The sequence below is a fragment of the Emydura macquarii genome, unplaced genomic scaffold (genome assembly GCF_026122565.2).
Source record: "Emydura macquarii macquarii isolate MOO-44397 ecotype Brisbane River unplaced genomic scaffold, CSIRO-AGI_Emac_v2 contig_480, whole genome shotgun sequence".
In the NCBI taxonomy this organism is placed as follows: domain Eukaryota; kingdom Metazoa; phylum Chordata; order Testudines; family Chelidae; genus Emydura; species Emydura macquarii.
The window spans coordinates 9,408,647-9,421,335 of NW_027130617.1; the positions used below are offsets into that span (position 1 = coordinate 9,408,647).

The 12,689-nt window shown below is 41.1% G+C and overlaps 1 protein-coding gene across 5 annotated transcripts in view; it reads left to right on the top strand.

Annotated features, from left to right (window-relative positions):
- Positions 1–12,689, top strand: part of BCAR3 (BCAR3 adaptor protein, NSP family member) — a 164,921-nt gene that overhangs the window by 105,919 nt on the left and 46,313 nt on the right. For all 5 annotated transcript variants that reach the window (XM_067538442.1, XM_067538443.1, XM_067538446.1 and 2 more), the window contains one exon: positions 474–513. In XM_067538442.1, the coding sequence (XP_067394543.1) occupies positions 474–513 (40 nt within the window). The remainder of the gene's footprint in view (positions 1–473; positions 514–12,689) is intronic.

Below are 12,689 nucleotides of genomic sequence, written 5' to 3' on the forward strand. Positions count from 1 at the left end.
ACCACAAATTTAACAAATGGAAATCGTTCAGTGGGTTCGTTCAAGTTTGGGGAAAACATGTCTTCCAAGGCATTTAAAGCATTCAGATTTGCTTTCATTTTTTTCAATGAAGAAAGCTGTCTTCCTCATTCTAACGCCTTTCACTTGCATAATGTTCAAGAATTTTAGAAAGCATTTAGGATTACAAAGGATGAATGTGTAGCTATATTTAGCCATCTATTGAAATGCTGTTCTCAAGATTTTCTTTGTTCAAAACTGTGTAATGAGTTTTCAGATGAATTAATAGAGAATTCAGTAATGATGTTCAGGCTGTATATATTGGTTAGTGTATAGAGAGCGTAAGGCAGCAGAGCAACAAAATGTTGATTTTTCTAGGTTAGAGTTTAATAACAACTGTTTTAACTTATTGCTCTTGAAAGCATCCTTTTGGCATAAGAAAACATTTGATTCACTACTATGTTTTTCCTTTGTAGAGATCAGAATATCCTGGATCCAACTGTGGAATATGTGAAGGTACAGTTTCACTTCATAATGTCCAAATCCTTCCCGAATATTTTATAGTGTACATAATCAGGCATTGCCAATTATTAATTTATTTTCAGTTTCTAATCCTATGCAATTGAATAGTATTGCAGTCAAACTTTTCAGATTGGGGGTGGCGAGGAGAAAGCACCTAATTACACTTTGTGAAACAAACACACAGAAAATAGAGTATACTGAGTAATCATCTTGGCTACCAAGGGCTGTTTCTTTTTGAGCAGATTATATTCTGATATTCAGAGGTCTCTATTACTAAATAGAGAATATTCACAGTGTAACTATTTATTTAAAGTGCTTTTAATGTTTGAATTACATTGGTTAAATGAGCCCACGTTTCTCACTGTGATGTGGGGCCTTTGGGGAAGTAAAGGAAAGAAATGGGTCATATCTTAAAAAGATCTCACCCCACCCCTGGCCAATCTGACACTTTAGGCCTTGCAGTTTGGCACTTTTCCTCTTTACAAATACAGCTACTAATTCATCTCTGGTCTAAAAAGCTAGAGTCATGTCTGGATTTGGTCCACAATAATTAGGGCGAGGCAGCTTTGTTATATGCTAACATTTGAACAGGTTGGGCTGTATTTTTGAGTACACATTTACAAGTATTGCCCTCACATTCTGAGAGTCTGATTCTTGGTGTTTGTAGCCCTATAGTCATTGCTGATCTGCTCAGGGTCATGGCAGTATTATGGGGAATCATCATCGAGCAGGTGTGGTTTCTAGTGGGTCATGAAGGGATCAGTTCTTGGACCTGCACTATTTAATATTTTTATTAATGGCATGGAAGAAGACATAAAATCATTACTGATAAAGTTTGCAGATGACACCAAAAATTGGGAAAAGGGTAGGTAATGAAGAGGGGAGGTCACTGATAGAGTGATTTGGATCACTCAGTAAGCCGGGCACAAGTAATATGCATTTTAATACTTGTATATTAAAGGTATTCATCTAGGAACAAAGAATGTAGGCCATTTTTACACAATGGGGACTCTGTCCTGGGAAGCAATGCCTCTGAAAAAAGACTTGGGGATCATGATGGATAATGAGCTGAACGTGAGCTGCCTGTGTGACGGTGTGGGCAAAAGGGCTAATGCAATCCTGGAATGCATAAACGGGAATCTCAAGCAGGAGCAGAGAGGAGCAGAGATCTCTGTATTTGGCAGTAGTATAATCAATGCTGCTGCAATGTCCAGTCCCAGTGTCTACAATTCAAGAAGGATGTTGATAAATTGGAGAGGGTTCAGAGAAGAGCCAAGAGAATGACTAAAGGATTAGAAAACATGCCTTATAGTGATAGACACAAGGAGCTCATTCTATTTAGCTTAACTAAGAGAAGGTTAAGGGGTAACTTGATTACAGTTTATAAGTACGTAGATAGGGAACAAATATTTGATAATGGGCTCTCCAGCCTAGCAGAGAAAGGTATAACATGATTCAATGGCTAGAAGTTTAAATTAAACAAATTCAGAGTGGAAAAAAGGCTTAAATTTTTAAATAGCTGTTAATCAGTGGAACAATTTACCAATGGTTGTGATAGATTCTCCAATACTGGAAATTTTTAAATCAAGAGTCGATTTTTTAAAAAAAGAGATGGTGTAATTCAAACACGAATTATTTTGGGAACGTTCTATGGCTTATGTTATACAGAGGGTGAGACTCTACGGTAACAGGGTTCCTTCTGGCTTTAGAATCTATGAATATGACAGGGAGGAAGACCAGGTTCTGTGTTGCTCATTCACCAGTGTGCTTGGTAACAGGAAGTCATGCTGTGACAAGATAATAGCCTAAGGGCTAATCTTTCTGACACTTATAACCTTTCCAGCAGGGGAAGGTCCCATATTTTTATCAGTAGCTGAGATGTTTGTTAATCATTAAGATTTTGGAGCTGGGGAAGATAGCATGGGGGAACAAATTTGTGAGATAGGAGGGCAGAATAATCCCACCTCTTCCTCTTTCCTTCTCCTCCCACATTTTAATGAGCTGTCAAGCAGTTTAGACCTAGAATTTGACCTGCCTTCAAATAAAAATTCCCCAGTGGGGAAAACCCTGTGGATTCTAAATGGCTATTTAAAAGAAACACACACACACAACCTTATGATTGTGCCATGTCAGATGATAAAAATGATTTCTAGAATTGGTTTGACCTCATCTTTCATCTTGCAGCACAAAGAAGGACACCTCTCAATAGCTGTTAGTCATTAATTTTCTTTTAATGTAGTTTTTAAACTTTTAAAACATTTTTAACCCTCTTTTTGGTTTTGCATCTTTAATTTTGTGTCTCCTTAACTTCCTTCGTTGTGCTTATTTATAACCTGCTGTACCTTACCTTGTGAGGATAAACATATTAATGTTTGTAAAGCTCTCCCAGCTTCTTGGATAAAAGATGCTATAGGTGGAAAGTAGTATTTGTAAATTGCGCAGAATGATAACCCTGTAAAGTCCTGAAGTTCAGTTCAGAGGTTCCTGTAGCATCTAGCTGTGGTTCAAACCTCCCCCACCACTGCAGTTTGCACTTAACAAGTGTATTTGGCAAGAGTCACAAAGTATTAGTTTGCTTTCCTTGAGATCAGGGAGTTGAAGCACACTTAAGATTTTCCATTAATTACCTCAGCTCTTCTTATTTGATAATCTTTGACACAAGCCTGTTATAGAAGGAAGTGGTGCTGATAAGAGACAAGCAACAAAATTAACCCTTTAGAAGTAAATAAAATGAGGGGGAAAAAACAATAAAAAGAGCATCATGAGCATTTCACCTTGTTGATGATCTGATATCAGTGTAGATAGGGTTCCTGAGATTCTAGCTGTGAGCAGGAGAACTTTCCTTAGGCCAAACTCTGTCCAGTGCATGCAAGAAAACATAGCTCTGTACCCCTGTGACAGGGTGCTGTGAACTGCTTCAAATTGGGCTCTGTGGAAGCTAGCACCCTGGTCCCCTAGAAGAGGGGTTTTCAACCTTTTTCTTTCTGAGGCCTCCACCAACATGCTATAAAAATTCCAGGGGAGGGGGGGGCTTCAGGCTTCAGTTCCTGGATGCAGAGGAGTTGTGGGGCTGGAGGAAAGCTTGGGGCTTCTGCCCTGTGGGTGTGGGGGAGAAGCTCCAGGCTTCAGCTGCCAGACTGGGGGGGCTTGGAGCTTTAGCCCCACAGGACACCAGGCTCCTGGCTTTAGCAGGGAGTGGGGGAGGGCAGGGCACAGAGCTCCATGCTTCAGCTGTCAGACCAGGGGGCTGGGGTCTTCTGTCTCATGGGGCTTCTGGCTTTAGCCCTATGGGGTGAAAGGGCTTCTGCCACACGGTGGGATGGGGCTCAGAGCTCCCAGCTTTAGCCCTGTAGGGTGCTGAGGCTTAGGGTTTCTGACCTGTGGGGCGCCCGGTTGAGAACCACCAACCTAGAACACCCAAGGCACTGAGTGTGGTGAAGATGGAGGGAGCACTTAAATTTGCTAATAGCTTGATGAGTTAAGGAGGTAATTAGCTCACCAGCTGGAGAGCCCAGGAAGGAAAGCAGGCAGTATAAAAGGCTAATTCAGGGAGGCTCCTCATAACTTCCACTATATGGTTGTATTGTAGCTGGAGCTTAAAAAGGACACAGACTATAAATGCACTTGGTGAAGGTACCTTGGTGGACCTGTGTGCTGCTCAATTCACCAAGGGGGCTTACCAGCCAGGGTTTTCCTGGAGAGCATGGGGAACCCCATTCACAAGCTCTCTAGACCTTTCAACTGCAAAGTGTTAAATTATATGGCTGAAAATAAATGTAAACAAAAGTATCCAAACATAAAGTATGGCATGAACTAATCAAACAAAAAATATGACTGTTCATTCATGCAACTTTTTCTTACACTCCATTGTTCATCTGGTTTGGATTGTAAACTCTTTGGGGAAAGGGTCTTTCACCCAATTCTAGTCTTATCTGCACCTGCATAAATCTAGTGCATAAGTGGGTAAATTTAGTTCCCTTGAGTTCAGGTAGTCTGCACACTGTTGGCACTACCCAGATAACAGCCATCTGCAATCGGAATGCAGAGTGAAAGCTGTTTGCCTCCAGTTGCAGCTTTTCCAAAATATCGCATAAGTGCTGCTCTGCAAACATTCTGTGATGGAAAGCACAGAGGGGTGAGGGATGTAGCAGGAAGCAGTGAAAGGATATGGAGTATAGTTCACACACTTATGCACATGCACTTTCTGAACCAGAAATGGGGTTGACCCATAAACTCCCTTGTAGGGAGTTATGGTAGGTTATTCATAGTCTTGGTAGAATTAATAAGCCACAACCTCAGCTACTGTAAATCAGTATAGCTTCATTACCTTCAGTGATGTTACACTGATTTACAGCAGGTGAGGTCCTGAGGATCTGCCCTACAACATGCAAGGAAGTTGTGCATCCTTGCCAGAACACATGGGCACATTAATACTGCTTTTGCAGTGTGCACATGTGCTTTTTGAAGGTCACTTATGCTTGTTTCCATGGGGTATTTGGTTCAAAAAGTGCTCCTGCTAGGAAATGATAAACATTTCCAGATGAGCTGCAATTCAGTTTTAAATAAAATGGAGGGGATTCATTGTGGAGTGAGGAAAACATAACATAGTTTCTGGCTGGAGTCAAGAAAATTACAATTCGCCAAGTATCTGCACAATAAACAGAGCCCAGTGGTGTCAGACGCACACCAAGAGCTGAAGCCAGATGTCACCATAAAAGATGGAAATGTTTATAGTATGCTATTTAACACATGCTTGTAGGTTTCTTGTATCATTTTACTTTTGTCATCCATACTTTCTTTCCTTGCCAAAAACTATTGTCTAGTGCTGAAGTAAATAATTAATTGCATTTAGAGGTGACTTGAGAAACCTGTCTAGTTCTATCCAGAGTGACAGCAAAAGGAATTAGTTTTCCTTTCTATTAATGCTGCTCAATGACACATGAAAGCAGATATTTTTAGACTGCTCATTTGTAACATTAATCCTTTGAAAATGTTCTTTTTCAGAGAAGGCTCTATGGGCATGTTATAGAGTTTCTCATACTTGCATCTAAATTAAAGTTCACAAATGGCAGTTTACTACATCTTAAATACTGATGCATTAGTCATCCAATTGATAAAAAGAAAGCTAATTATGCAAAAGCCAGCTCCAAGGAAAAAAATGTGCTGGAGTCTGAGCACTGAAAAGTAGCAATATGACTTCAACCCTTCCTTTGTGTTCACAGTACTCCTGAAACCATGGCCACAGTTAAATGGCCCTTTCAGCAAACCCTTTTATTCCAGAAGTGAAAACAGGCCAGTCTGCTTTGAGTTAGACTGCTAACTAAGTCATGAAAGAGATTTATAAAAACAATAGAACGTTGTACATTCCGTGAGATTTTTACAAGTTTTATGAACCAAATAATGGATCCATTGGCTGACTGTGCAGGGATTTCTTCCTTGCCCCCCGCCCCTCCGAGTCTGTACATCCACACAACAAACTTCATCCCCCTGTTGGGGGCTAGAGGGGGAGAGTAAAGAGGGGAGATCAAACAGAGCCAGCTGTGAATGTGTAACAGGATTGTATTTGAGCTCTTGCCATCAAATTTGTATGATCTAAATATAGCCACCCACCACTCCCCTATCCACTGTAAAGATTGTGGCAGTTATTTAATAAAGTGTTTATTTTCTTACTGTAGCTAGGACTGGGTGGGAAGACAGAAGAATGAATGAATTGCCTCCTTACATGGAAATCTTGCACAGTGTTTCCATGCAGTGTGCTGATAGTGACAGAAATAATAATTTAATGCATCACTGATGAGTTGTGGACTTATTCTGGAAATGTGTGTTTAAGCTTCAATGGAAAGAATTGCAAAATCTGACTAATTGTCTGCTGAGGATGGTCATGAAGAAAGTTTATATTTAGTGATCAGTGTGGGACAACGGTTTTACCACTGCCATAAAGAAGTTACAACTGCAATGTCATCTTTCATATGTGATACTCCATTGAAAATGAGTTGTACCTGCTCACCCCTGCCCCATATCACCTAACTGTATTTTTTTTCTATAGGTTTTATTCCATCTTACTTGTGAGATTTGCCATGGGAGTGACACTGTTCTAGGGATATCAGCAGCAAGAGCATTATGAGGGCTTAATGTGTCTGAAAACAAAACTTTGCTTGCCATCATAGCCTCTGTCAACCTACTTTTTCTGTAACTTCGCAATGCAGTCCAGTATTTTATGGCATGATCTCACCTCCAGGAAGCATTGCGGCTCATGTGGGGACATTTACTGGGTGGTAAATCAAAATATTGTAGAGACCCAACCTTTTATTACTACAGTACTCCCAAATTAAACAGAATTAATTTTTGCAGTTGTCTGGCTCTTATACGGACATTGGCAGTAATCATGATTTCTTACTGATCCTGATTTTTGTGCCACTGTTGGTCACTTACTCACATGTAGAATTACTGTCCTTGCCAGAAAAGACAATTTGGCAAGAGTTCCATCAGAATAGCAGGAAGAAAAGTTTTTTGTTTTTTTCCCCCAGTCCATTGGCATCACAAGTATTAATGGGTTGGGAAAGAATCCCTTCACTGCGGGACTGAAGATTCTTTGAGAGGATTCCCCCAAGACACAGTGATGATAATTTACAGAAGCCTCACCCTGTCCAGAAAACAACCTATTTCAGAAGAACTCCCAACTGCATCATCTAGATCTGCTCATGCAGATAAAATGAGCTTCTGTTTAATGTTGGCCTCTGGAAACTTGCACAATGAGATGCATGTTACGACTTGTGATCAGTGAGTTTGCCAGATTTCTAAGCCAGTCCATGAGTGTTATCCATTAAGAATCAGAGCTGGAATGGAGACTCTGATAAAATTTGTTAACACCAAACAGTGAGAGGATTCCTTTCAGATCCAAAATTTTCCAGTTTTGTTTCTTTGCCTCTGTTGCAGTAGCGGCAGCAGCAGCAACATCAAATTGGAGGGCAAATAATAGGGGAAGAAGAACATGGGATGTACCTCCATGAGTAGAAATCTGAAAATCCTCCTATATACCTGATTAAACATAATTTACAAAGCTTCGGTGGTAACTATGAACAAACTATCAAACTGGAAGAAACCCAGTGGCTCGGGGCTATTTCATAACATCACTTCAGGAAGCTTTTTAGAAAGAGGTTTTTTTTTTACATTTAACTTTTCAAGTGAACTTCACCTGAAAATGTGGCTTTAACACAATCATTTTGTAGATCACCAAAACAGTTCAGAAAGAAGAGACTGTCCATTATCTAGACTGTTGTTGGGGCAGTTCATTATCTATCTGTCTCCAGACCAAAAAAAAACAGTATTTAAAAATGTGATACTTGAGGAGTGCCTGATGGTATACATTGCCCTCTGGTGTAGATCGGTAGAATGAAACTGAATAGCTTTTTTCAGTTTTAAAATAAAGATAATCGAGAAATGATGTTACAGCAACAGTCATTCACCTCCAGCGTGGCTGTCAGATGACTTAAAGCTTTTAGGTCTGCTGTGGAAAGGGAGTGCTTTTCTGATGCAAAGTGGAAAATGACAACTACTTTGTTAAACATTTTTGGATCCATATATGTGTTATGTCTCTACTTAGGACAAACATTCCCTGTTTTTTAAAATTTAAATATTTATAATGTTTCCGCTGTTCCCCCTAAAAGCTCCATCAGGCCAGTGTATTTGGTCTAGTGGTTACAGCTAGGATTTTCAAAGGAGCCTAAGGGAGTTAGATGCCCAAATCCCTTTGAAATGTAATGGGTACTAGGTAGCTAACTCCCTCAGATGCCTCTGAAAATCACACCCTATATGTTTAAATCCAGTGAGAAAGGTAAGAGATTTCCGTGAAATAATATTGTCCATGATTGTTGCTGGAATTTTACCCATGCAAATATAGGTTTCAGGAGTATCCTCACAGTATTTGACGATGCAGTCGACATCAGGTCAGTCTCTGGAAAGTTGTAAAATAATAATTAATATATAGTCCTTTTGTTACAATGACACAAATCCAAGCTGTGTTTTCCCCCAGTGAATATGCAAGAAATGTGCCTACCACTATGTAAGACTATATAGTACAATTCCCTATCACATGTCTAATTCATGCTTAGCCAATAGACAATTTCCTAAGCTAGTCTTTTTGATTTTTCCCATGCCTAGATGTTTCTGATTTTTTTTTTTCCTCACGAAGATCTGTTTTTGCATACATGCTGGTATTAGAGTTCTTTCTCTTGAGTGACAATCATTTCATGTCTAGTTCACCCAAGAGTGGAATGGTGGTGGTTATTAGTAGAAAGTTACCTCTCACCTTTCATTATGAGATCTTCCTGTAGCGCTGACTCTTGCACTCTTTCTCTCCACCTGTGTTACTGATGCAGGTAGGATTGGTGACTCTAGTATATGGAGCAATGCCTATTTTTACATATTGCTTTAGTTTTGGCCACTTGGGTGTGCATAAAATGATGTTTCTTGGACAACCATTTGCTCTCCAGGGTTGCATGTTAAAGAATAATCTTATCTCTGTAGTTTCATTATGAATCTCTGACTCTCTTAATAACCACATTCTGATTTTATTTATTTTTAATAATTAACTCTCAGTTTTGTTTGATCCTGAATCATCAAAGCTTATAAATTCACTGAAGTTCTGATAGATTTTCAGCTCAAAGCTCAGCTATCTGTCTATAAAAGTATATTGCGTCAATTTCCATGGTACCTTGGCGCCAGTAGGTATGCTTAGCGCTCAGGTGGTACTTTCATCCACTAACTAACTAATCTTCATCTCATCCCTGTGAAGTAGATAACTATTATCAACCCATTTTTACAGATGGAGAAAGTGAGTCAGAGCTGGGAGTAGAAGTCAGAAACGTCTGAATCTTGAATACATGCTCAAACCCCACTTCCTCTGAAGCTTTAATCTGTAGCAAAGGCATCAAACATATCTCCTTGTTCTGCAATTAAAGACAAACATCTCTTGTTGGTCGTTCTTTTGTGGTAAACAACAGTTTTACCAACCAATTTCAATTGTTTGATATTTCTGGAATTGGCCAAAAGCGCTACTTTTGTGGGGGAAGAAGTATTCTAGCAGTCGAGAGAGAAAACACATTCTTTAACTAATGGCATTTACATTTATTTCTTTTAAACATGTCACCTGTTTCTTTGTAGGAGGGACTGTGCAGATTTTCATGAAAATACTCTTAATCCTCCCATGTATTTCATTGGAGTTAATTGGAGTGTCCTTTATTTTTCTTCAAAATGTCCATATTTATGGCTTTCAATAAAAATGGCATTGCCAATGAGGCAAAAGTATGGGTAACTGTAGAGTGACCACCTGATTTTCAAAGAAATTAAAAATACAGGACAATGCTTACTTTTAAGTAATGGCACAGCACAAGATTTTATTTGTGGTTCAGATCGTGTACCCTATAAAATCATAAATTCGTATTGAAGATCATTGTCTTTTGCATGACTATTTTTGAAATACAAGACAAAATATGTCTTAGATTGACTTGATAAAAGACATGAGACATTGGGCACCAGGGTCTGATCCAATGTCCATTAAAGTTAATGGAAGGACTCCTACTGGTTTTAATTGGATTTGCATCAGGACCCGAGTCAGGAGCATTTCTGAAAAAAAGAAGAAAAAAGGGGGAGGGGGCGGGGAAAGGGGTGTTTAATGGTAACATCGCTGGTCATCCCAGTATGCATGTTGTGGCTTCTTTCTCTTTTGTCATCCATGGGTCTCCTTTTACCATGAGTCCTGTTACTACACGTTGTATAAGTGGGGGTGATGTGGGGATACTGCTACTGAATAGCCAATGTACATGGGAATGTACATAGTTAGTGAGGGGGGCATTGCCCTCTCAAACAGAGGTGAGATGTGGGGAGGCATATAGGGTCATGTGCCAGTGGGCCCTTCGCTCCCCCCCTCCCCAGCCTGCCAGACGGAAGGAGAGAGGTTCCTCAGTTCCCATACTGTGCCTCCCCTGCATAATTCCAGCTTGCACTCGGCCCCTCTTGCTGCAAGCTGGACCTGGGCTGAGAGTGGAGGGGGCAGATTAGACTGCAGCCACTTCTCATGCCCAGTGCTCTCTGTCTCTGCAATTGGATGCCACCTCCTGGGTCCTAGAACTGGTTGTCTTCTACTTCTTTGTATGCTCGGTACCCTGCATGGCCACCATCCTGGTTCCTGTACAACTGTGATCGGTGAGTGCCCATGGGAGCGGGGGAGTCAGGAGAAGGGGTGAGGTGAGGGAGAGGCAGTGGGGAAGAGAAGGGGATAGGGGAATGGAGTGGGGGAGTGGGAAGAGGAAGGGGAATGAGGCGGGACAGTGGAGAGGGGAAGAGGAATTGGGAGCAGGGAAGCGGGAGCCTGGTATGTGGCATCCCCTCACTGGCAGCAGCAGCAGCGGGGACTCCCCTGTTAAGCCAACCCATTTCTCTCCTCCCCTCCCCTGCTCTGGTAGCACAGGTACCACTTGAAGCAGAGGACAGAGCCAGGGGAACCGTCTGCAGCGTGCAGATCACCTCCCCAAATGTAGCAGTCAAACTATGCCTATGGCCATGCAGCATGTAATACTTAGCACCTGTGTAACATTTTTCACTTTCAAAGGCTCATAAAAACATTAACTGATTGATTTGCTAATTAACATGTAAATTGGACTGGTTATGAGTTTGGTGGTGGTGCCTGGAAGTGGAATTGTTGCTAAAATGTGTTATGAGTTGATTTTATTTCTCTGTGACAATTAAGCCATTTGCAGGAGGAGGTGGAATCTCAGTTGCCATCCATGCTGTCACCTTCAGAGCCAGACTCAAGTACCATAATCCAGTCTGGAGGTGGCAGGCACATGGATCAATGTGGCCAGAACTTTATTTGGGAGGAAGGGATTAAGTCCCCTAGCAAACTGGAGTTGGAAGATGGCATTTTTCATCACTGATGCTACCTGATCTTCTAGACTAAGTGCTGAGTTGAGCAGAATGCTGAGGCTTGGCACCACTTTGATCAATAGGGGCAGACAGCATTGAAGAAAGGGGAGGAGAGTGTCCTGGTTTGATTTTCAAAACATTTCCCTTGTTCAACTAGCATTACTTCGATCTGACCCAGGTGATTGCTGAATCCATGTGAGTTGATCACAACACCCAATGGTTCCTGACATGGTGTTGGAAATGGTTTTGTCTCTTTTATACTGTGATCAACACTGGTTCAAGGAGACCAGTCCAAGAGTGGTTCATCTGTTAGTGTAGAAAAGGCTCGGGAGCCTGCCCTGTGCTTGACTCTTTTTCCTAACTGGAACGAGTCCAGATGACAGTCCTGCTTTCCTGCCACAGATTTTGTAGCATGTTTCAATCTGAGCCACAAGGGGAGCTAAAGTGTAACTTGTTGCCAGGCAGATTATAATGATTTCAGGCTATCTATCCAAGGAGTGGTCCTTTGAGGCTGAAGTTCCTTTCCCTATCTTTTGTAGCATGATGCTATAACTTTATTCCAATCAGATGCACATACAGAGAAAGCCGTTCCCTTTACATAGTGTGTCTCACTCACTTCATTTGGGGGAATCTGCTTCAAGTCCTCCTAATATGTTGTCCTGTTCTCATCCCCTGTTATCTGTGTTGCAGGTGGGTCTGGGCTGCAAGAGAAGCTGGGGGAGGCACATGCTGCAATGTGAGGCTTTGGCTGCTTTAAGTTGGTTGTATTTTTTAGTTAATATGTTCTGCCCCATTCGCTTGGATACCCAGGATGGTTACAATATCACTTCAGCAAATGCCTTATCCTGGTTGTCTCGGACCAGCTGTTGACAGTTCCCTCGCCCCCTCCACCCCCGGAAAATCCCAATTTGAATTAAAAACTGTTGAAAGATATGTACTCAAAGCACTAATATGAGCCTGTGGTCTCTAAACTTTGCCAAGTTTTTTGTGCAGGGATATAGAAAAGAGCTAATCACCCTCAAACACATGCACTCACTGGTCACTGGATTTTTTAAAAAGGGGTCTAAAACTAAGCTCCCAGGGCATTTTTTTAGGCTCCCTAAATATAGATTTAATTTTCAAAAGTGCTGAGCATCCAACAACTCTTTGATCAGTGGGAGCTGCTGGGTACTCAACATTTTTGAAAAGATGACCATTTATTTAGGTAACTAAGATGAACTAAACTGTCAACTTTAGGTTTTCACTGC